Source organism: Pseudorca crassidens, chromosome 9, assembly GCF_039906515.1.
Source record: "Pseudorca crassidens isolate mPseCra1 chromosome 9, mPseCra1.hap1, whole genome shotgun sequence".
Lineage (NCBI taxonomy): Eukaryota > Metazoa > Chordata > Mammalia > Artiodactyla > Delphinidae > Pseudorca > Pseudorca crassidens.
Genome location: NC_090304.1, coordinates 79,875,155 through 79,900,326, shown reverse-complemented (window position 1 = coordinate 79,900,326; position 25,172 = coordinate 79,875,155). Strand labels below are relative to the sequence as shown.

At 38.1% G+C, this 25,172-nt stretch overlaps 1 protein-coding gene across 1 annotated transcript; it reads left to right on the top strand.

Annotated features, from left to right (window-relative positions):
• The first annotated feature begins 251 nt into the window (after nucleotides 1-251).
• MMP13 (matrix metallopeptidase 13) lies at nucleotides 252-11,687 on the top strand. Its single transcript, XM_067747659.1, has 10 exons — nucleotides 252-383; nucleotides 472-713; nucleotides 1,397-1,545; nucleotides 1,712-1,837; nucleotides 3,784-3,945; nucleotides 5,386-5,503; nucleotides 6,504-6,637; nucleotides 7,595-7,754; nucleotides 9,617-9,720; nucleotides 10,387-11,687. Exons 1-10 carry the CDS (start codon nucleotides 264-266, stop codon nucleotides 10,485-10,487), a joined length of 1,416 nt encoding a protein of 471 aa, XP_067603760.1. The 5' UTR covers nucleotides 252-263; the 3' UTR covers nucleotides 10,488-11,687.
• The last annotated feature ends 13,485 nt before the right edge of the window (nucleotides 11,688-25,172 follow it).

Here is a 25,172-nt window from a genome sequence, read left to right as displayed (position 1 = left end):
ATAAATATGCTGAGGCCGTTATTTTGCCAGATGGTTTTTGAGACCCTGCTGAAATGAGAGAAGGCCTTATTTTATATTTCCCTCAAATTCTACCAGAAACCACACTTCTTGGGAGGAAAAAAAGTCCCCATGTAAGCATGTTTACCTTTAACTGACTAGGAAGTTGAAACTTGTCCACAAATGATGACTCACCATCATAGGCCTATAAAAGTAAAGGTACTTGTCTGTGGAAAAGCAGCAGCCTCCAGGCACAACCACTCAAGATGTACCCAGGCGTCCTGGCTGCCTTCCTCTTCTTGAGTTGGACTCACTGTTGGTCCCTGCCTCTTCCCAATGATGAAGATTCTGACGATTTGTCCGAGGAAGACTTCCAGTTTGCAGAGGTAGAGTATTTTGCCAACCCCAGTGGTGTGATACATCTCATAAATGTCCTTTTCTTTTAAAAGAGGATCATTGTGGTCTCTTTCCTAGAATTACCTGAAATCATACTACTATCCTCTGAATCCTGCTGGAATCCTGAAGAAGACGGCAGCAAGCTCTGTGGTTGACAGGCTGAGAGAAATGCAGTCTTTTTTCGGCTTAGAGGTGACTGGCAGACTTGATGATAACACCTTAGACATCATGAAAAAACCAAGATGTGGGGTCCCTGATGTGGGTGAATACAATGTTTTTCCTCGAACTCTCAAATGGTCCAAAATGAACTTAACCTACAGGTAAATCATAGACTATCTTTCTTTAATATTTGTTATATTTTTCAGTATCAGATGTCTAATTTTCAGCACAAGCTACAGGTGACAGAACACGTGTGGTCCCATTATTTTACATAGGCCTTAGATATTAAACTGGAAGTTAAGTATGTCCAGGAATAACTTTAATACTGTTGATGAGAATATCTCATAGCATCTATTATGGTTACATTAACCCAGCATTATTTCTCATTGCAAATCTCAATTTATTTCTTTCAGATATGAAATCAAAATAGAAGTAAAAGTAGTTTCAAGGCAATTTGCAGAGATGCAGTAATCAGGCATATTTATTATAACAGTGCTAAAAATGGAGAGTTTCATTCTCTATGAACTTTACAGAACTATTTCATTTGTTTAGGTTACAGTGATACAGAACATTTAGCATGCAGTATAAGTTATATTAAACATCTAAATACTTTAAGATGTCAAATGGTCAAATCTTTGGAGATACTCAAATATCTGATTGAATTTTTCATTTTATAGTCTTTGTATGGCATCATAATTAATACGTTCTTGGAAACAATGGACGTTTAGTAGAACTTTTAAAGAAGCCATTGCATTTTGAGTAGAAAAGCAGTATTCCAAGAAAATATATTCTAAAATAGCTTTCACCTTCCGAAAATTTGATGGAAACTTTCTCTGTTGAATAGAATTGTGAATTATACCCCTGATTTGACTCATTATGAAGTTGAAAAGGCATTCAAAAAAGCCTTCAAAGTTTGGTCTGATGTGACACCTCTGAATTTTATCAGAATTCAAAATGGCATTGCGGATATCATGATCTCTTTTGGAACTAAAGGTAATGATGCAGACTTTGTGTATTCTGCTCCTTAATTGGCTCCATTCTTTTATTCCTTCTTTCAGTTATTCATTAATTTTTATAGAATTCAACAAAAATTCATTAAGCACCTGTGCTAGGCACTACTTCATATAATTAGAGTCTTAACTCTTGTTTTTGTGTATAGAGCATGGTGACTTCTACCCATTTGATGGACCCTCTGGTCTATTGGCTCACGCTTTTCCTCCTGGACCAAATTATGGAGGAGATGCCCATTTTGATGATGATGAAACCTGGACAAGTAGTTCCAAAGGTAGTATTTCTTATAAAGATATAATTCATGATTATCAGATTAGATTAGATCATTAACCCATTAATAAGAAGTTTAAGCATACTGTTAATTATATTTGGTATCTGATTCTATTTTCCAAGTTAACAAGTATGATAATCTTCTACTTATTAGTCTCTACAAGTGACATTTCTATAAGCTAATATGAAACATTAAAAATGAGCAAAATCTACTAAGTCTAGTGGCTCGAGGGATACTAGCTAACTTTGAAACAGGATCAGAATGCTTTCTGTCAACGAAGGTGCTGTTATTGTGGATTACCTTTGACATGTTGAAGAAGTACAGTTTATTACAAATATAAATCTAAAAACTATTAGGGCTAAATATGTAGATCGTAAATGAGTTGGATGTGAGTTGGAATAGTTTTTTCCCTTGTAGGAATATTAATGGCACAAGTCCAGTCAAATTTCTGTTCTCTATTATATGTTACTTGTTTTAGACTTGTCTGCATCACTGATTTTACAAATACCATTCTAACAAATCAATATAGTGCCTTACTTGAGAAAGCATGAGACAAAACAGATTAAATTATATTTACAAGAGCAAAATGAAACTGACTGTTGAGTGAATTCAGTCAGTAGTTGAGTCTTCAAGGCTCAAAAGGATTGGGAATATTAATTTAGGCAGAAAAGCAGGATTATCACAACTAGGACTTAATTTTGGAGCTATATGGACTCTTAGTTGTGACAATTAAAGGGTAGTCTTCAAAAACAGCTACTTTTTATTATTCATTTAAATATAAAAAGAATTATTTTTCCAAGAAGTAAAACTGGGCCTTGAATAGTCAATGTCTCAATGCATACATCTCCAATCTGTCTTTGGAAGAGAAGGTGAGAATTTATATATTTAAGGTCTGAATATTTAGCAGGTAGGAATGATTTTAGGAAGAAAGAACAACACGTAGTATTGTTAAGACATAGTCACAGTAAGCTTCAGTTTTTGGTTCCTGCATAAATTCTGGGTTTGAAAAATTTAAGTAAAATGAATGAAAACATCCATAAGTCAGGATTAATTTTTCAGCTGAAGGCCAAGAATGATACCCACTGCTAGTTATTTCAATGAAGAATTACTTGTTATTCAGATTATCATGAACTTTGATCACTCTTATGGTCTGCACAATTCACTAAGTTTGTTATACATTTTCTTCATGCATAGGCTATGAGAGCAAAGGGTATTCAAGGTCAAATTGAAACCATTGACTCCAGCTTTCATCTGTTCTTTTGATATTTTATTATTTTTTTCCAATTTAAATTACCAGTATTAGGAGGCTCAATAATTGGTGGAAAGAGTGACTAGAGGAAATAGTGTAAATACAGTGACATAGTAGTCTTCGAGAATAGAGGAAAGTTGGCCAATCATGTCCAGAGTTTCTGTTTCTTTAAATTCTAGAGTCTAGAGATATTCTGGAAAGGATCATTTGGTTGGAATTTGCTCCCAAGTAGATTCTCGGAGATCCTATTTAATGCATCCTCTATGCTTGGTCATTATACCTTTGGATGCTGCCTCTGGTTTAGATGATGTTCTAGGCAGTACTGTAGATATGTATCATCCTATATTTTTTCCCATGAGTTTCCAGTTAAAGTCATCACTGTCTACTTTCCTCACCTGACATGAGAAAACAAAGAGCAAATCAGGATTACTAGTGTCTTCACAATAAATCGTTTTTGATTACTAATCAATGTGTTGGTACTCTGTGTAGGCAGCTATAATCGAAGAGAACACCAAATTATTTATAATGATTAAATCAGTGTTTTAAATCTTCCTTTAAGACACTGAATATTAACTTTAAAAAGTGAGTTAAATAGCCAAGAAAGAGAAATGGTGACATAATAATAATAAACAAAATAATATTTATTCTGTGAATTGGTCGTTGGAGGACTTTTTTTCTCAGTTTCTTTGTTTTCTTACAGGTTACAACTTGTTTCTTGTTGCTGCCCATGAGTTTGGCCATTCCTTAGGTCTTGACCACTCCAAGGACCCAGGGGCACTCATGTTTCCCATATATACCTACACTGGCAAAAGCCACTTTATACTTCCTGATGATGATGTACAAGGGATCCAGTCTCTCTATGGTAACTATTAATTTATCCGTTTAACAGCAGAAGAGGTATATACATTTATTTTCTAAATTATTAGTGAATTTACCATTACCAATATTGCTGTCCTGGTTTTGTTATTAAAACCTGGAGAAACACGCTCATTTTTTCTTTCCAAATCAAACTACCTGCTCAAGTAGAAAATATTCCATTCTCCAAAGTTTTTGCAGAATGTAACTCCCCATGTTTGTATTTTATACATTGTAAGGTACATTTGATATCCTCACAATACTTCTGACATCAGAAAGAAATATTTTATTCACCATTTAACCAATGAAGAAACTAAGCCTGTAGAGTTTAAATAGTGTATCGATAGCAGCACAGCTGGGTGAAACACAGCTGGATAGTAACACAGCTTTTGGGATAGCTTTCACCCAGCTTATACAGGGAGAAAGTGAGATTTTAACCAGCGTTTACAAAATCTGGGTATTCTTTCAACTACTCCTGTTTGCCACAGTAGAATCCATTCAAGTGGCCTGTGTTAGTTTTTAACGAACATCTACAGTGACCATTTGTAAGAATCTGTTCCTTTTTTTTCTTCCAAATTTTCAATAATATTTACAAAATAATTAAACTTCAACCCAAACAAGCAAAAGTACCTACCATAAATAGAAGTAAAACCACAGTACACAGTCATCAGTGTAAACACTTCTAGAACACAGAGCTCAGAAAACTAGCTCAGGCCACCTCAACCTATTATTTTCCCTTCTGGATTTAAATCTACTACAGCAGCTAGTGTAGGCACAGGCAAGAATTTTGCAATTTTTACTATTTCTACAATATCTTGACTGAGGAACTTAATGATAGAACTAATAGGACCTATTTAGAGAAAAATAAGTTTAGAATTATTTTATTTACTGCACCTCTTCTGCACTCATGTGAGCTGGTGGAACAGTTCCCAACATGCGGCCGGTCATACCAGAATGGCTGAAGACCTAGCTTTTCACTGAGATGCAGCTGTGATGTGGTCAACTGGTAAAGCAACATGAGCTGATGTTGACAGCTGATAAAATAGGCAAGAGAAAGAGCCCACATGAGGGCTGCCACAGAGACAACATGCCGCCAGAAATGGCTTTGAGAGGAATGTGTTTCTCAAGCGAAGTCCGTCAATAGGTTGTGCAAAGCATGGGGAAAGTTTCCTCAAAGTCTTTTCTCCCCACCCCCCACCACCCCATTTCTATCACCAACCTCAAGAAAGCTAAATTTGTAGCTGAGATGATTCTCAAGGGTCTTGAAAGATGAAAACAGAAGGAGAAGTCCTGTAGGCAAGAACTTGGTAACCATGGAGGAAGGAAGTAGGATTACAGGTTCTTTGGAGAATTATGTAGTGGTGGCAGGACTTACTGCCCTTTCTGCTCTCCATTGGCAGAATCAGGTCATCCTCAGTAACTTCCTTCACTCATTTCATGACTGCAGGTCCAGGAGATGAAGACCCCAACCCTAAACATCCCAAAACGCCAGACAAATGTGATCCTTCCTTATCCCTTGATGCCATTACCAGTCTCCGAGGAGAAACAATGATCTTTAAAGACAGGTACTCTTCGTATTATTTTATAAAACCTGCATGTAACAAACATTTGTGAGGTCATGTCTTCAAATTACCAAAACATGTGGTCAAACTTCCAAAGAAAGGTGAAGTTAGTGAAAATAATAGAACTTTGGGTAGTTTATTTACATATATGAGAGGAAGTAAATAACTGATGGATAAATGTTTTACTTTTCAATGGATAATCTTGGCATTGTATAGCTTCCTTTTACATCTTTGGTTGTAGTTTTTCTTATAAAGACATATTTACAAAGTAAATATAGAAATACAATTTATTTATTTTAAAATGCAGTTATTGAAATCAATTACCATGTTAGTAAGTTGTTACTCATAATTCCACATGAATTCCTTTTGATATGGAAAAACTTTGGTTCTGGTAACATATGTTGGAATTTAAGAGAGGAAGCACTGTACAACCTAAATCTATAGGTGATGAAAAATGAAATACTAATTTTTAATTTTGATATTGTTTTAATATCCTTATTTGTTCATTTGTTCATCTATTCAATGAATTAATTGTTCCCTCATCTGTGATCCTATAGCATTCCTACCTCCTCTACTATAGCTCTAATTTCATTGGGCTCCAGTATTTTCTCATATATCAGTTTCCCCAGGCCATGAGATCTTGGGAGCATAGTTTGTGTCACTCATGTTTTCTTTCCAGAGCCCAACACAGTGCCTGGCACATTTGCTTGCCACTTAAAAGATATGCAAAATTGAACAAAGCATGGTCCCAGCCCACAAATGACTTGGAGCCTTCACAAAGGCTCTGTGAGATTTTAGACTTCAATAATTTAGGATAGAGTTAAGATAGCAACAGCTTGTTTAACTGGCACTTAAGGGAAGTGGAAATCTTTCACCCTCACGGGTGCTAGGGAGTGGTTGTGTCTAACTTACCTGTATTGATGTGGAGAAAGGTGGCTAGCAGGATAGACATATTGCACTTGAAAAAATGATGGCAAACTCTGCATTTTTACTTTTGTGTTAGATTCTTCTGGCGTCTGCATCCTCAGCAGGTTGACGCAGAGCTGTTTTTAACAAAATCCTTTTGGCCAGAACTTCCCAACCGTATTGATGCTGCATATGAGCACCCTTCCCATGACCTTATCTTCATCTTTAGAGGTAATCTTTCCACCAGTGGGACCTCCCACATGTCCAGAGCAGGCAGTGATGAACTTGATGTTACCAGAGACTTAATAAAATGATTGTTGTCAAAAATACACCTAAATTAAGAATCAAGTATAACAAAATGGGAACCAGAAAGCACCTGAAACCTTTCTACCAAGTGTCCCCAAATTTGACAAGTAAAAAGTCTACATTATTACTTATCATATCCACTCTTTATTTCACACCAATCATGTCAGTTTTTTTTCTTATTTCCTCTTAAAAATTATTTACTAAGCAAATGTAATAACAATGTACATTTTTAAAAATTGAAAAAAATTATCCATAATTCCCCCTTCTGAAAAGTCAACTTATTTTATTTTATCACTTTATTTTCTAGTCTTTCACCATATGAAATACATATTTTAAATATTTATATTCATAATGTATATACATTTTAATATTCTACTTGACATAGGTTCCCAAATTGCTATTCCAGCTTCGTGATCATAATTTATAATGGCTACATAGCATTTTACTGACATTGTTTCCATTGTTTGACTATTATAATAAAGCTATAATGAAGTCACTTTTTAGAGAAGAAAATAATTTTCTACTGGTATAAAATTTGAGTTTTCAAATTAATTTCCTATTCCTACTGTGCTGCTTATTCATACAGAAATCTTAATGTATTTTTCACCCAGTTCCAAACTTAATATTCAGAGGTAACAAATTGTCAAACTAATCATGATATTTGGTGGGCTATACTTACAGTTAGGAAACTGGCATCTTAAATCCTTTTTTTTGTTTGTTTGAAGAATGTGCATATTTCTGTGTTTCATAAACATGGTGACCACAAACACTGACTAATTTATTTCTAAATGTGTAAAATGAGTCTTTCTTTGTTAAATATCTACATATGTGAGTTTTAATAGATTCCCTTGAATAATAAAACAATTCTTTTACTTATTCTAGGCAGAAAATTTTGGGCTCTTAATGGTTATGATATTCTGGAAGGTTATCCCAGAAAAATATCCGACCTGGGATTTCCAAAAGAGGTTAAAAAGATAAGTGCGGCCGTTCACTTTGAGGATACAGAGAAGACGCTCTTCTTCTCAGGAAACCAAGTCTGGAGGTATGGCAGCCATATTTACTGACCCATCATCTTATATCATAGAGGCAAAGTGAGTCTCGAAAATCCCTTGCTACTTAAAATTATCTCATGAAGTATTGTAAATGTCATACCCATCATTCATTCTCTTCCATGCCAGCTCCAGCAGGTGGCTCTTAACACAGGTATTTAAAAGTCTCAAGCCCTCTTGAAAATACACATATAATTCTTGCCCTTTCTGGGCCACTCTTCTCTTTCTTAGGCATTTGTTGTACTACAACCATGGCAAAACTCTCTCTCTTATTTTGACATCTTAATTCCTTGTAATCTTTCTCCTGGATTCTCTTTCTTGTCATCCTCTCCTAATTTACATGGAGCTCCATCTTCTGTGGCCAGAGAGGACACAAGAATAGGTACAGGAAAAGACTGAGCAAGAGAAGGCCACAATTTCTAGTCTGTTGATTCATCGGAGAGGTTGGCCAGGAAGCTGCTAGGCTTGTAGTTTGTGAAGCCAGCTCCTTCTGAAGAACAAGTAGAACAGGAATATCGAAAACACATGTAGAGCTCAAGGCAGCATTGACATTGGCAATATTTATGAGCCCAAATCCATGTCTATATTCAGGGATGATTATCTCATAGGTACACAATAGTTGAAATATTTTAAATGGTAACTTTACTCCCTCTATACACACACACACACACACACACACACACACACACACACATATATATATACACTCATTATATATATATATATAATATATATATATACATATATATACACTCATGCATGCATGTGTACCCACACATACACACTCTTACATATCATCTTTACGTTTTGGCTTCTTTATTTCTGATAATGACACTTACCACTTTAAATATTACTGCCAGGTTCTACCTGCACTAGTGTTCCAGTCCCTTTACCTTATATGAGGTCTATGGCTCAGTCAAAATGGATTGCTTATCATATCTCAAATGCACTGTGCTTTTATCTCCCCATAACCTTCCCTTATGCAATTTTCTTTGCTAGAGGTCTTTCCCTACATCTCTGTCTTTTGAAATTCCATCCACTGTTTAAAGTTAACTTGAAAGTCTTTCTTGATCACCCCATTCAAAATTATCTCCCTTCTCATGTAACTCCCATGACATCTCATGTTTACTCTCTCATGATGTTTAGCCCCTATTGCCTAATGTTGCAGTTTTGTGTGTATATGTCTTAGCTTTCTTGATAGTGCAGTGGTTCTTACTTTTTATCTATTGAAAAATACCTCAAAAATATAAAAAACTTTCATCAATAACAGTAAGAATATTACATCACAGGAAGCTGCTCTCTTAGGTTAATTTCAGAGTGTGTTTTGTTGGCTAAGGTGTGAGTATGTGCAGGGGAAGAAGAGTATGGAATATAAAGTTATGAAAGGGGAAAACTGTGCTCCCCTTCCTAGTTTTATTTCCACTGTATGCCTCTATAACTTTTTAGTCCAGAAATTGAACCTTAAATAGTTTGGCATCCGTTACTGCACTTAGCAAGTTGTCTTACACATAGTGGGAGCTCAACAGATAATCGTTCAATGCATAAACATATATTTCACTCTAAGAACACTTTCCTAATAATATACTTTTATAGCAGCTATACAAATTTTGAAATGGAAATGACCTTATAACTGTCTTTACAAAGATGGTCTTTAGGCAAGTCAAAATACCTCACCAGGTATCCACTGTATACTCAGTATTATAATTCCTAATTTTAAAAAGCTACTGGTTGTTTCAAATGGACTTAAAAATTTGAAACTTTTGTCAATTTTGAAAGCTGCCATTATATCCATTGTATTATTTCTAAAGTAATTTACCTACGACCTACTCAAGAGTTTCTTTTTCTTATTAAATAGCTATGATGAAACTAACCATATGATGCATAAAGACTACCCCAGACTAATAGAAGAGGACTTCCCAGGAATTGGTGATAAAGTAGATGCTGTCTTCGAGAAAAATGGTAACTAGTTCCATTGAACTGACCTTAATGGAGGGCTTCTGTAGCCTCTTGAAATAATTTCCTTATAAAGGAATTTTACACAGAACTTAGATGTGCTGATAAATGTCTGACAGTTAAGGGATTACTCATTCTTGTGTGACTACTGACACAGACAGCAAACAAAAATTAATATGCTTAGAATAAATGAGAATTTTACTTAATGACTGCTAATTCTATGAATAAAAGATGCCAAATCTTAAACACTACCTTAAATTTAAAGATATTAAGATGCAAAAAGTATAGTTCAAATCAGGAGTGGAGTGGGGAGTAATTTATATATGAAGACCAATAATCATAGCTATAAAATGATTTTTTGCTTGAATTATGGAAAGAGATGTTATCTCTAACTTACAAAAAATAACCAATATCAATAATTCAACCATCAAAACTGGAACTCCTGCCAATACAGCAATTAATTTGTGGTGACAGTTTAAGAGAGCTGGAGACATTTATACCTTTCCCCCTCTTTAAATTATAAGCAATATATTAAAACATTAGTGGTATTTATAAAGATAAACACTGGAATGTTAAAAAAAAGTGAAGCTAACAGATTGGGCTTTTAAAAGTAGCTAGAGTAAAACATTATTTTCAAACTCTGAAATTTTCTTTTTGGTCTTTTTCTTTTAGGTTATATCTATTTTTTCAATGGGCCCATACAGTTTGAATACAGCATCTGGAGTAACCGTATTGTTCGTGTCATGCCAACAAATTCCCTACTGTGGTGTTAAATGTTTTAAAAATATTGTTATTTAAATCCTGGAGACCATTTGGGATAATGCTTCCAGACATTTTTGAGGGGGGCCATGGGGGAGGGAGAGATATCAGGGGAAAGCTTAGTTCTGTGAACAAGCTTCAGTAAGTTATCTTTGAATATTTAGTATCTATACAGCTATGCGTGGGGCTGGAACCACAATGAATTTTAAAGTCATGAAATTCATTATCTCTAAGGGTCACCTAATTCTTGTGTACTATACAGAAGCAGTAGTTGACAATATTCAACATCAAAAATGGGATATATGATCTGTCAAAGAGAGTTAGCTTAATATATTTATAAGGAAACTTTGCAAAGACATAAAAGTAAATCACATTTATATAATTAATGAATCATCTTTACCAAATAGTATAAAGTCATATGAAAATGCAATTTTGGGGGAGCATATGACAGCCATACACAAACAACAATAAACCAAAGGGAAATGTCTGTAATAAATATATTATAGACAACTTTCCAAAGAAATAACTTGGGTTTTTCACTAAAAATATTTGGATGTATGTGCCCCTCTTCATTCAGAAATATCAGAGTCACTAAAGATATGAGACAAAGACTAATGGTGAGGACAGCAGATGTGACCTTTGTACTGTGTTTAATTTTCACTATTGGCAATGACTCAAGGACTACTCTCAAAGAAGACAAATATTTCTTTTCATATTTATAGAAGACAAAGAGAGATGATCTCTCTTTGTATTAAAATATTTCAGGTCTTTCAAAAATATCAAAGTATACTAAAATTGTTAACAAAATGATCTAAGGCCACAGAACCACTTTTTCATAAATCATCTGATTATTTAAGGCTAAAAGTAGTGTTTTAACCCTATTTTATCTAAACAATTGTTTTAATTGTCCAGTTTACCTTGGATATATAAGCTATTTTTGAAAGAAATAGACAAAATTTATGATAAATTGGAAGTATATATGTTAAAACAGAGATATCCAAAATAAAGGAAATATTCTACTGGATTGTGGTCCTCTTGAAAAATGAAACTATGCCTTTTTTCTCCTTTTTTTTTTTCTTTAATCCCTCGGAACTTTTTACAGTGCTTGGCACTTGGTACTTATTGAATATATGAATGGTCATCAAGGGAAGAACCTTTGTGTTGAGAAATCATGTTCCTAAAAACTCAGGCAAAGAAAAGAAAGTGTATTATATATGTGAAAAGTATTAGGAAGTGTTTATATTGTTTATAATAAAAAGTTATTTTCAACAGACATTGTCATACGGTATATTTTTGTCTTTTGGTATAATTTTAAGCTTTTCCTCACACAAAGAATGTCCATTTAAATTATTCCTTTTTCTTGCTAACCTCTTTGTTGGGTTGTTTCTTATATGAACACTAAATTCAAATTTAGTATTAATTGTACCCGGCTTTTTTAACTCAAGTTCTGGTTGAGTTTGGTCAGCCTCGTGCTGATGAGCCCCATTTACTGGGCCAGCTTCCTTAGATGGAGCCCACAGGCTCCTCAGAATCTTCTCTGCTGAGAGTATTACTTGGTAATGAAGTGGAGAAAGCAGTAGATCTAGAGTTAGGAAGACTGAGTCCTAACACCAACTCTGCCATGAACTCGGGCATGTTACTTCAGGCAGCTCATTTAATCTGTGTGGGCTTTACTTTGCTGATGTTTAAAATGAAAGGAATAGCAGCTTTGGGGAAATATGAGGAAGCAGGGAACTCTGATGGGGAAGACAAACACTACCTAGGAAACTCAGGGCCTCTGAGCTTAAACATTAGGTCTTTTGTGTTTTCTTAAACAGTGTTCATCCCCAAACATTTAATAAGTATCTGTTCTATGTCAGGCACCTAAGACATTGAGATAAACTAGAAAAACTTGATCTCTACCCCTGAAGACCTTCTATCCTACTATGAAAACAAAGCGATTAAAATTGAGTAAATAAAGTGCTTTTCCAGGGGAGAAATGACCACCTGTTATGGGTGCAGAGAAGACTGCTCTTACCTTCCTCCCAGTGCACCCCCAAAGTCAGTCTATGCACTTTTCATCTTCCTTGACAATTTAATAGGATTACTGATTTCTAAGTTTTGCTATTGGTGTAGAACATCATCTACCCATCCATCCAATAAATATATAAGGTATAATAAGTATTAATTTCTGTCCTGTGTCAAGAACTTAAGTAGATGCTGGGAGTACAGTGAAAACCAAAACCTCATTACTTTCTTGGAGCTCGCAGTGTAGTTGGGGAGACAGACATTAATCAGATAAGTATAAATTACAACTGTGATAAATGCTATAAGGTAAGGAAACTTGCTCTGAGATCCTCTCATAAGAGGGATTTTACCTACTGTATATATTGGGGGGAAGGAAACAGGAGGGTCTTTCAAGAAGGGCAACACAAAGGAAGAGATAGATACCCAAGCTGACATAAAAAATGAGTACAAGGCAGTGAAGGGAATCAGGGAAAGAGTTCCAGGCCCATGCCTTCAGACTAGAATGGATCTGTTGGAGCTCAGTAGAGTTACAGAGAGGGTTTTTTTCGCCTGCACCACACAGCTTGCGGGATCTCATTTCCCCGACCAGGGATTGAACCAGATCTCAGCAGTGAAAGCTCAGAATCCTAACCACTAGACCAGGGAACTCCCTTACAGATAGTTTTATGATGATGTTGGCAGAGTATGGATAGGTAAAACGTACCAGGAAACCCCCTAAATCCAACCATGTTCTTCCTATCTTTCACTATGCCAAATATAAATCAGAGAATCTCTCTATGATCAATAACAACAAAAAAAGTATTCATTTTTAAAGACTGTTAGCACAAAATAACTGTCTATGCTAAAAATAAGCATAGGTCATTGCAGGAGTTGGCATGTGAATATCTACTTCTTGGTAATTGAGACAGTTGATGGAAATATTAACTTTTTTGAGCATATGGGTGTCTACATTATTCTGAAACAAGGTGGGGTGCTGTTTCCATCAGAGCACTGGGGAGGCCCTTCCCCAGTGAAGGCCTTGGTCCTGCCTGGCGCCCAGTGGGTCAGTGCATGGTACTGGTGTGGTAAAAGGCCACTCACCAACCCCGCCCCTCGTCTTAAGTGGATGACTTAACTCTGAGGGAAACCCCAGGTAGATGGTGTCTAACTCCTCTCTGCATAAGAATGGTTGCTTTAGAACAATACTTCTCAATGTGTGTTCTGTAGGCCAGCAGCATCAGTGCCACCTGGGAACTTGCTAGAAATGCACATTCTGTGCTCCCCCAGAGCCAAGGAATGAGATCTGTGTTTTAACAAGGCTTCTAGTCCCTCAGGTCCCAGAGTCCCTCAGAAAATCTCTTGCTCTGAGAGAGATGACATTGGTGTTCCCAGGGGTCAAAGCTTCCTGCTAAGATCTTGGGGAACACTGTATTCTACACTCCTTCCAGAAGATTCATAGTATATACTAGCATATTAAAGGCTACAAATAATCCTGTGTCAAAGAAACTATTTAACCTATTGAACAAGGTTTTCCAAACATATCTGAACATGGAACATCATTTACTTTCTTTTACTCTCTTTTTAAAAGAGATGTTTAACTTGATTTCAGAAAAATTTTCATTTGCTTTATTATTTGCTTGCATGGTCTCTCTCATGGATGGCTAGATAGATAAACCAGTAGATAAGAGATATATAGTCAGGATTTTTCCCAACTCCCATCTCTGCTCCAGCCTCAATTTCAAATGCCCAATCTGATTGGTGTTACTTGGATCAGTGTCCTTCCACTGTGGCCAGAGTACCAAATTCAAATTACACCAAATGTCTATCTGGAGTTTACCAGTGGGGGCAAGGGTACTATTTAAAAAGAACTCAGTATGAGTTGAGTGGTTGGGCTTAATAGGTTATACTATAAAATATGTTACAGTTAAAATACAAATAGCCTGTTCACACAGATATTCATGTATGATGTTAAGAGACCAAGTTAGAGTGCATTTGCCCAACACACTGCACTCAAGTCGAATTGTAGATAGTAACAGCCTCTTCATCAGATAATAAGGGTGAAAAGTTTGAAAACCCCCTCGAAGTGAACCAGTAGTTTAAATGTTTTGAAATAGGAGCAATTGATGAGATCCCATGCTGGTGAAACAAATTTTGCCCTGGAAATTATCCTGGGAGAACTTTCACGTTAAATTCAAAATAGAGTCCTCAATCCCTGCATCCTCATATCAGAATAAAAATGCCAAGATATATATAGCAGGCCTCACAAAAAGATAGCCACCATACTTCTCTACTAAATTTAAGTCCCAGTTACAGGAAATACCTTGGTATTTAAGGATTCATCATAAGGTTGTGAGATTCAAAATACTTCCATTAGGTGGCATCAGCCATACTGTTTTGAAAATGATGAATCGATTTAATTACAAAACAAAACTAATACTTCGCTCTTTAATGTAAGGATGAGGAATCTGGCCAAATTGCTGATGGTTTAATCCCTGACTTTATGCTGTTGACTTTCAAATAAGATTTAACAGCTTAGGAATTCAAGAATAGCTTGCTCTAGTTTCCTTATGTGTCCCTGTCACTCATCTCAACTCTAAAATTTTCCTTCACGGGAGGTGAGAGTCAGGAAGGTGTGTCACACCAAGCCACCAAGACCTGCTGCAGGCCCCTTGGAGCTGGGGTTTGTGCGTCACCACAGACCTCTGGGTGACAGGCTCCAACATAAACCACAAAATACACAATGTACCCAGGGAATGGAATCACACTAAAAAGAAACCAAACTAGCTGGCAGCAAGAGGGAAGAAAATCCCAAATTACCAGTCCAATTACCTGGAGACAATGTTAAGCATAGAGGAAGAGAATGCTTAAGCTTTCCAAATGTTCTTTCTCACATGGTTTAGTTTTTCTAAATTTTTTGGACTTTTATACCTGCCTGATATTCTAGAGTTTGCGAAATGCTGATTTAGGATTTCTTGGCTTTGTTCTACCTCACTGCTCACAAGGTACTCAAATGGGACTACAGCTATTCTATTAATGACCTCTGGAGGATCAAAGATATGGTAGGTTTACACCAACAGCATGGCCATTTTGGTAAGAGTTTATCATGGTATCTTATTGGACTTAAATGGTCAAAATTATGCCCTAAAATTAGATGCTGTGAGAAAGAAAATTTCTCTTCCATATATTTAAAATTTGTTATAACCCAGTCCAGAAGTAATCATTCAATAATGTCCCCACACATCAACAGAGCAAGGAAGGATTATAAGTACTTGATATCCGGTGAGTCTGTGAGACTCTTAAATCTTGGTTGAAATGGTAATGGACTCACATTATTCAAAATTGGCTTGTTATATTTTACAATTCTTTACAAGTGAAGACATTACTCTTCCATTTTCATGGCTTTATGCTGGATTAAAGGACGTCATCCAACCGTCCTTAGCTATGGCCTCATCTGTTATGCCAAAAAGATTTAAAATTAGTAACTAAAAGTGTGTTTTGGGTTATTTGTTTTTTAATGTTTACATATACCAGTAGACTTCCTTTTCTCGACAACCCTCCCTTTCCTTTAACAGACTCGGCACTAAAGGCTAGCACAGTACAAGTCGCAAGCAAAACAGTTCACAGAACCGTTCTAATTCTATCCGAAAAGGACTATTGCTTTCTGTGGTTAAAGGTGTGGCCTTTCTGTGTTTTATCCTCTAGCTAGTCTGTGCCTCAGCTTAATGAGTGCCAAGTGGCTTGTGACTTTGCTTCCAAAGCAACACAAGGAAAAAGGAAATCTGTGAGTTCTAAGAACCTCTGAGTACATGGGGCACAGTGTGTATGCTTATGTTGGCTCTGTTTCTGGAAAACTCTGGTTTGGATCATTTTGAGCTGAACAGAGGGCTGAGAAACAGCACCTATGCCTCCAGCCAAGCCCACCTTTCTGAATTCACTTATCAGGATTTATCCCATAATAAATAAGATACCTCCTAAGTAGTTGTATTCCCAATTTCATAGGGAGTGTCCAAACTGATTAATGGTGTGAATAACAGAGATAAAATAAAGGCCAAGGAACCAGGGTAATAAGGGAATGAAATAATGGGCAGTATTTTGCAGTAGTGGTAATAGAAGCAGAATACTTGTACAACGAAATTACCCAGGGATTATGTGGAATTAACTGGAATATGAACGAAGAACTCAGAGCTATTTTACTAGAATTGCCTTATACCCTCTGTATATGTAATATGCTTCTGCTTGATATTTACATTTAAGTTCAAAACATTTCCTGAAACATTTCAATGTGGCAAATTTGGGGGCTGGGGGCACGTGGCAATATTGTATATCCTGTGTTTACTTAAGATGAAAATATCCTGTGTTTACTTAAGATGAAAATAACTAGAGGAATAATTAGATCATCTGATTCATTTTTTATTTTTATGAATGAGAATGAGGCCAAGAGAAAGGAAATGATCTCTCTAAGACCATACAATAGTGTTGGAGGCTGGACCATAAAAATCATCCAGATCTCGGGTGGCCTCGGCCTGCAGTGCCTTGAAGCAGGGTTTCGGTTCCCATCTAGTGATTGAGGTCAGGTTGTGGTGGTGAGAGCACTGAATCCTAGCCACTAGACCAGAGGTCAGTGACAAGGCCCTGGCCCTATGACTTTACAGAAAAAGAATTCCCACAAAGACGGAAAGTAGTGAAACAAGTAAAGTATTTATTAGGAAAAAAAAGAAGTACAGTACGTGTGGATAGACACACGGGTGGGCTCAGAGAAAGAGTCGTGCCCTCTTGGCAGTTTGAATCACTTATATGGGGCATTTCTTCCATGTTTTCTTTGACCAATCATTTTGGTTTGCCTGGTTCAGAGTCCATATTTGGTGTATCTCAGGATCTTCCCATGTGTGCACGCGCATCTCTTAGCCAAGATGGATGCTACTGGAGAGGCTTATGGGTAGACTTAGCCACTTAACATCACTCCCTTTTTGACCTCCAAGGAGCCTTTCTGCTCATGTGTAGTCAGGGAGGTCTCCTAACTTCGAGAATGAGGGATATGTGGTCTCTTATCTTCTATCTGGGCAGTGTCCAGCCTTCTCTCTTAATTGTCCTGTTATTCCCATCTCAGAGTATCGGTCCACAGGGAACGAACTCAAACCATTTAGCCTGAGGGCCTATCTATCACCTGCCTCAATCCCACTTTTCTCCTTCTAGCTTATTAATTCTTCTACTACTTCCACAGTCCACTATGTGTTTAGATATCCATTATTTATCAAGGGTCATGAAATACATTTAATTCTACCGTAAGGGTACCACTAATCTGATGGTACAAGGGGAGCTGAGTCCATGTGTCTATATTATCTTGGATAACAGTCAGGCCCCCCCAGCCTTTCAGCCTTTGCTGGCCACCCTCTCCCCACAGCTCAGGTCTCTGATTGACCTTAGTCAGGAGAGATTAAAAGGGCTCTGGCTCAGTTGTCTGAGATTCAGTAAGAAATTTTCTTTGCCAGGACAACTTTGGTTTTGCATCCAGTTTTGACAACTCAATTTCTGTGATTTTCGCAAGACTGAGTCCCTACCTTTGTTACAAACTGTCTCCTCCTTTAGTCCCTATGCCAGAATCCCTGTTTCTTAATACTCTGTGCCCAAAGGATACTGCCTTCTTTTCACCAGATCTTACTGGTTCAAGTTCTGGTCCTTGCCTCAGCCCAGAGGCTGGGCCCCACCGCTATTTTTTTTTTAATTAATTAATTATTTTTTGGCTGCATTGGGTCTTCGTAGCTGCGCACAGGCTTTCTCTAGTTGTGGCGAGAGGGGACTACTCTTTGTTGTGGTGCTCAGGCTTCTTATTGCGGGGGCTTCTCTTGTTGAGGAGCACAGGCTGTAGGCATGTTGGCTCAGTAGTTGTGGCTCACGGGCTGTAGAGCATAGGCTCAGTAGTTGTGGTGCGTGGGTTTAGGTGCTCCACGGCATGTGGGATCTTCCCAGACCAGGGCTGGAACCCGGATCCCCTGCATTGGCAGGTGGATTCTTAACCACTGAGCCACCAGGGAAGCCCCCCGCCCCACACTGCTTATTGATGAGGGGCTGGTCTCTTCCTTCAGTGAAGACAGAAATATTGACAAATACATACAACTATCTCAATTTTCTTCAGTCCATCCCAAACATCTTATATATTTTCCCCCCTCTCACTCTTAGCCATCCAATTGGCTTCTTCAGGAAAAAAAAAAAAAGGTACAACTACAAAGATCGCTCCTTCACAGCACCTGAGCACCCACTCCATAGCCCCTCTGGATAGCATCAGCACAAAAGCTAGTCACAGCTCTCTGTCGGGAAGAAAGTAATTTTCCTCTACCCTTCTAGGTTCTTCTGGCTGGTGTAAGAATTAAATTGATGTGAGACAGATTAAAAGAAAATCAAACAAAAGTTTAATAACAGGTACACATGGGAGAGACCCAGGAGAACTGAGTAACCTGTCAAAATGGCTGAAACCCTCACCTTAAGCACGATCTTCAGATGAAGACAAAAGAGGGTGTTGGGGGCAGTGGTCTGGGACAACAAAGGGGAGAAAGCAATTCACATGGAGATGGAAAAGCAAATGTTTGGTAAGCAAATGTTTGCTGGCCCATGCAGAGACAGTGGGGCACAGAGAAGAATTTTAACAAGCCACTTGACTTTGCGGGGTGCCTCCCTGCGTGCACCTAGTTCATACTATGGTTACCTATGGTGGCAGCTCCTTTCCTGGAACAGGTCCTCTATCTACCTTCTTTCAGGCAGTTAGGGGAAGGTCAAAGTTTCTTCCTGAGTCTTTCGGGCCTTGATTGTTGAAACAATCCATATGCATAGGAAATAATCCATATGCCAAAGAGACATTTTGGGGTGCGAATTTTGCTGTAATCCGAAAGAAATCATGTAGAGCCCTTAGCAGACTCCTAGGCCTGTAGCAAGTGCTCAAGAAATAACAGCTGCTACTTCAACAATGCTGAAGATGGTGGTAGGGGTGGGTTGTGGGACGGTAGAGGTGTGGAATGATGGGTCTAACTAAATCAGAGACAGGAAGCACATCCTCAAAACCAGTAGCTGAAGTCATTCTTGTTTTTTTGTCTTTTTAAAAAAATACAATATTATTTATCTTCCCTCTGTTAAACCCCGAGTCAACCACTTTCCCCAGACTGCCTGGGGGCTTATAGGAAAAGAACATACAATACAGGGCAGATGAAACATGGGAGAAAGAAGATGGGAGAGGAGATGGCTCCTTCACATGGCACAGAGGATGAGAAAGGCCACCATCAGACAAAAGAGCCCCTTGCCTCTAAGAGGACGAAGCCCTTCACTGTTGCTTCAGAGAAGGGTTCCTGGCATAACAAATAATGAGGCTCCCTAACACAGTCCCAATTCCAGCCCCAGAGCTAACCACCCCTAACTTGGCAACCCAGCCCCAGTGAACGTGGCTTCTGTGTCAATGTCCCTTGAAATGGTGTTGGTTTGGAAGCCATGGCTAGGAAGGACTGAGGTCAGGATACCTGAGTAGCCAAGCTACTGGGGCTCCCATCAGTCACTTCCACACCACTGCAGACAGTGATGGGCGCAGTGGCTGACAAAGGAGGGGGTTGGAGATGGACTTAGTGCAGGCACACATTTTCAGGGGTTGAGGGGCTGTGGCCAGAGAGCTGTTCTCAGTGCAGAGAAGACGGTGGAGGGGGGAGGCAATAGTGAAAATGAAGTCATTTTTTCAGGTTTACAGCTGTAATCCTCAAGTACTTCCTTGTTCATGCAAACTAAATGTTACTTCTCTTTAGTTTAGTCAAATGACTAAGTGCTTGTATGTCTGCTATTTTTCTTGAGAATATGGAATTCTTTTTTTTTAAGATTTTTTTTGTTGTTGTGGATCATTTTTAAAGTCTTTATTGAATTTGTTATAATATTGCTTCGGTTTTATGTTTTGGTTTTCTGGCCGGGAGACATGTGGGATCTTAGCTCCCCAATCAGGGATCAAACCTGCACCCCCTGCATTGGAAGGCTAAGTCGTAACCACAGGACTGCCAGGGAAGCCCAGAGAATATGGAATTCTGCTATTAAAATTCCTAGAAGGAGCTCTCTGGAATTGAAAATAAAAAAATATCAGTCATCCATTTCTTTACAGCTAATGAGTCCTGCCTCCCTTTCTTTGGTTCTGGGCCAACAGAGGAGTCTTCTTATGTGGGTGGTAGCATCAAAAGGCCCTTCTGCTCTTTGCAAAGATCATCTAGTCAACTACTGTACTATCTATACTAACAGTAGATATCAGCATGTGAATACAGTAGTTTAGAAAAAAGGAAAGAATACCTAATAAAGGATTTATTATTATTTGTCCGTGAAATACATTTTAAGGTTTATTGGAGGAAATAGATTTTCTTTACTAAATGTCTTATTTAGGTTAGTTTTAAAATTTATCCATATTTCCCCAGTATGCACAAAGCCTAGAGGAAAGACCCAGAGGCTTCTAAATTGCAAGGAAGATTAGCCAGTCATCAAGGATTTCTCCCAAGGAAAGGTAAGGTCTAAGTGGGATGACAGAGACACTGCACTCTGGGGTATAGCTCATCTGAGACTAAAGTCCTGCTGGATCCTCAGAATGAGCATGGACAGAAATTGTTATATGCAGCCCTTTCTTAAACCTATTTCTTCCGATATGTTATACAACTTAACCGTGTCACATGGCCAAATCAGCTGAAGCACAAGATAGTCAATTTTTCCAACGATGTGCCTGACTTTATTTCTGCATCAGTAGCTGAATCAACGCTGAGTATTCATATTGCAGCTGAAAAAGCCACATCCTCTGGGCCTAAACTTAGTGTTTTAAAGCTATATGGAGTGGATGTACTCATTCCATAGACAGTACATCGACATGGCCACACCCTTAGGTTACAGCATTACAGATGTGTCTCATGCTCCCTGGAGGATATGCTGACGTATCTCTGCCCATCTTCAACTCCAGCTGACAGCTGATGCTATCAACTCCCAGTCCCTCCTCCTTGGGAAAAGAAAGAAAATGGATTAAGGTGTGCCCTTTGGCAAGTTCCCTTTGGTGGTATAATCATTGATGATTCTTTACTTAGTGAAGAAGAATTAAGACTTTGGGCCCGGGGGGCAAAACACACCGTATAAAAGCATGTTTTTTTTTACCAGCTGAATGCCTGTTACTGAACAGGAAATCATGATAATCAGAGTTGAGTCAAGCTTGAGAAGGCTTTTGTTATATGCCCTTGAGTAGAATTCTCCCAGCTGAAGCTCTCAAAGAGACTGGCAAGCTTACCATTGATAAGGTTGTCTTCCAAATTTCTTAGAATAAAATTTAACTGTTAGAGTTTTCATTCATCACTTCCTCATTCATTAAACAAAGTAGTTTTGAATATATTGCAGCCTAATTTTGCTAACTGAGGCTGTTGGCATATTTCTCAGGGAGGAAGTAAAGTTAGGTTTAGGTGTAAAACTGGGCCACGGCACCTAGGCAACAAGTTTCAGTAATAAGTGCCAGGACATGAAACTGAGTCCCCCTAAAACCAAGTTCCCCTGTGAGATTATGATTAATCTCTCTATCCAAAACTTTATTCACGTTCTTGTACGACCCCTGTGATGCTCAGGATTGAGGAGTATCAAAAGAAAAGGGGGATTGAAACCAAGCAGAACCCTGCAGGGCCTTCCTGGGTACAAAACCCCTCCATATTCCCCATTTGTTTTTTGTAGAAAGAGGTTTTAGTCTCCTAGACCTTCCCTGATTTACAAAGAGCAGACTCAAGCAGTTAATGATTAGAACAGTAGAGTCACAGGACTCCTAGATCTCCCTGAAGGGATATAGATAACAATCTGATGCATATCTTTGAAATGTTCTGCAGAAACTAGGACCCCAGTGGAGGATGGTGACTACATGCTGAACACAAGCACAGAGACCTCAGATGGAACCAGAAGGTTGATGATTGAGATTCCCGAAATATCACACTGTTACCTCACAACCAACCAAACAGAAGAAGGTCCACAAACTGATCAGGCATCCTATGACCCTCTCCTCTAACATTGTCTTTATTTTAATCTTATTTTATATTGCAGTATAGTTGGTTAACAATGTTGTGTTAGTTTCAGGTGCACAGCAAAGTGATTCAGTTATACATATACATGTATCTGTTCTTTTTAAAATTCTTTTCCCGTTTAGGTTATTACAGAATGTTGAGCAGAGTTCCCTGTGCTATATAGTAGGTCCTTTTTGGTTATCTATTTTAAATATAGCAATGTGTACATGTCAATCCCAACCTCCCAATCTATCCCTCCCCATACTCCACCCTTCCTCCCTGGTAACCATAAATTCATTCTCTAAGTCTATAAGTCTGTTTCTGTTTTGTAAATAAGTTCATTTGTATCTTTTTTTGTTTTTAGATTCTGCATATAAGTGATATCACATGATATTTGTCTTTCTCTGTCTGACTTACTTCACTTAGTATGATAATCTCCAGGTCCATCTCTGTTGCTGCAAATGGCATTATTTCATTCTTTTTAATGGCTGAGTAATATTCCATTGTATATATATACCACATCTTCTTTACCCATTCATCTATCCTAAAAGCCATCCAGGGAGTTTGGGTCTTTTGAGCATGAGCTGCCCATTCTCCTTTCCTGGAACCCTGAAAATAACCCTTACTTTGCTGCAGATACCTGCTGTCAGAATTTGGCTCTCTGCACTGTGGGCACAGGAAACTTTGCTTGATAACAGACACATTTAGTCAAACATGTGAATTGATTTATAGGTTAAAATTACAAAGCGTCAGGTTGTATATAATTTTACAAATAGGGATTAAGCAACTTTCATGGCAGAGTAGGTAAATACCTGACCACTGGGAACATAACTGGTGGACAAGGGGAGAGTAGATTGGGAAATAGTGAGTCTTAGAAATTGAGAAGTTTTCCCTTCTCACTCTCAATGAAAGTGCAAAAAGTTCCAGTGATTTTCCCTATGTAGCTGCTCTCTGGTATAGTTTTACTGTAATACCCAATTACTGAATTAAGAAAAGTAAGACAAGTGTTCATTTTATTTTTGTGGCATAGAGCAATTTCTGTCTTCACCTGCAACAAAGGACAAGAACTTCAATGTGTCATGGGGTGGTGGTCCCCATGGGCGGTAGTTCCCATAGGCCTGGCTATGTGAGGAGGTGACTGGATGACATCACTTTCAGACCAGGGCCTGTTGTACAGCCTTGAATGAATCTGGCAGTCGTTTTGCTTCAGAGGTAGTCATGTTGACTACAAAGTTCCCTGAGTTCATGGTCTTATTCTGACTTAGAAACATCGTTGTGTATGAAATGCAAGATTTGAGAGAATCTGCAGATATTAGGTTGGAAAAGAGTGAAGAGAAACATAGAGAAGAGGCACTGGGCAGAAGCCAAGAGGCAGGAAAAGTTGTGAATGGGAAGAGACCATCATGCAGAGAGCAAAGTTCCTTGACAGCAAGAGTAGAAGTGGAAATGGTGATAGAAAGTGACTGATCCACCTGATGGATGCCTGTGGATACACTACCTCCTCCATGAAGTCTCACCTAGTCGTGCTAGGCAAAGTCATCTGCCTTCTGAACTCAGCACCTAGCCCCTCTATTTTGGCCTTATTGCACTTTGTATCTCTCTCAGGGCTCTTTGAGTTTGAGAAATATAGAATGCAACTCTGGCTAAGCATTCTGAGTAGTTCACAGAATTGAAAGAAAAGCTAAACTCCTAGATATCAGAAAGGACAGATTCCAGCCCAGTCCTGATATCTCAAGAGGAGGAATCCAGACTTTCTCTGGGCAGTTCCATTGAAATGATTCTACTTCACTGCTTCCATTTTATGTCAGTCCACTCAAGAGTCAGTTTCCAGGAAGAGAGAGTTGTGTTCTCTCAGCTCAAGACTGCTGGCTACCCTTGGTAGGGGCGAGTGGCAATGGGCCAGAACTGGACTGACAGTTCCATAGCACAATCATCCCATGGGTTAGAGAAGAGAGAATCAAAGTAAAGGAGGATGCATTTTACTAAAAGAAAGAAGAGAGGATATTGTGCAGGCAAACAAACAAAACAAAACCAAAACAGGTGTGCAGTACACACCCTTCTCTATTTTACAATTCTTTGCAGAGTTGTCTTTGTCACCTACTAAATGGGGCAAGTAATACATTTTCCTCTTCCAGGCAGGGTCCATTCATTAATTTTATTTGATCCTTTAATATTCCGAATATTATTATCAATGTCTAACATTTATTGAGCAAACACAGTGATACTGTGTTGGGTGTCTTATATGCGTTATCTCATCTGATTTTCTCAGCAGATGTATACAGTAGTTGTTTTATTAAACTCACTTTACAGACAGGAAAACCATGACTTGAAGAGGTTAAGAACTTTCCTAAAAACACATCCTGTAAGAAATAGAAAAGGGTTTAAAATTCAGTTTGTGTGACCCCAAAACTCAGGCTTTTAACCACTCTGATATATTGACTCCACATTATATGAGATAATTGATGCATATTTTAATTAATTAATTAATTAATTGATGGCTGTGTTGGGTCTTAGTTGTTGTGCTCTGGCTTTCTCTAGTTGTGGTGAGCAGGGGCTACTCTTCCTTGCAATGCGCAGACTTCTCATTGCTGTGGCTTCTCTTGTTGCAGAGCACCAACTCTAGCGCGTGGGCTTCAGTAGTTGTGGCTCGCAGGCTCTAGAGCGCAGAACTCAACAGTTGTTGCACAC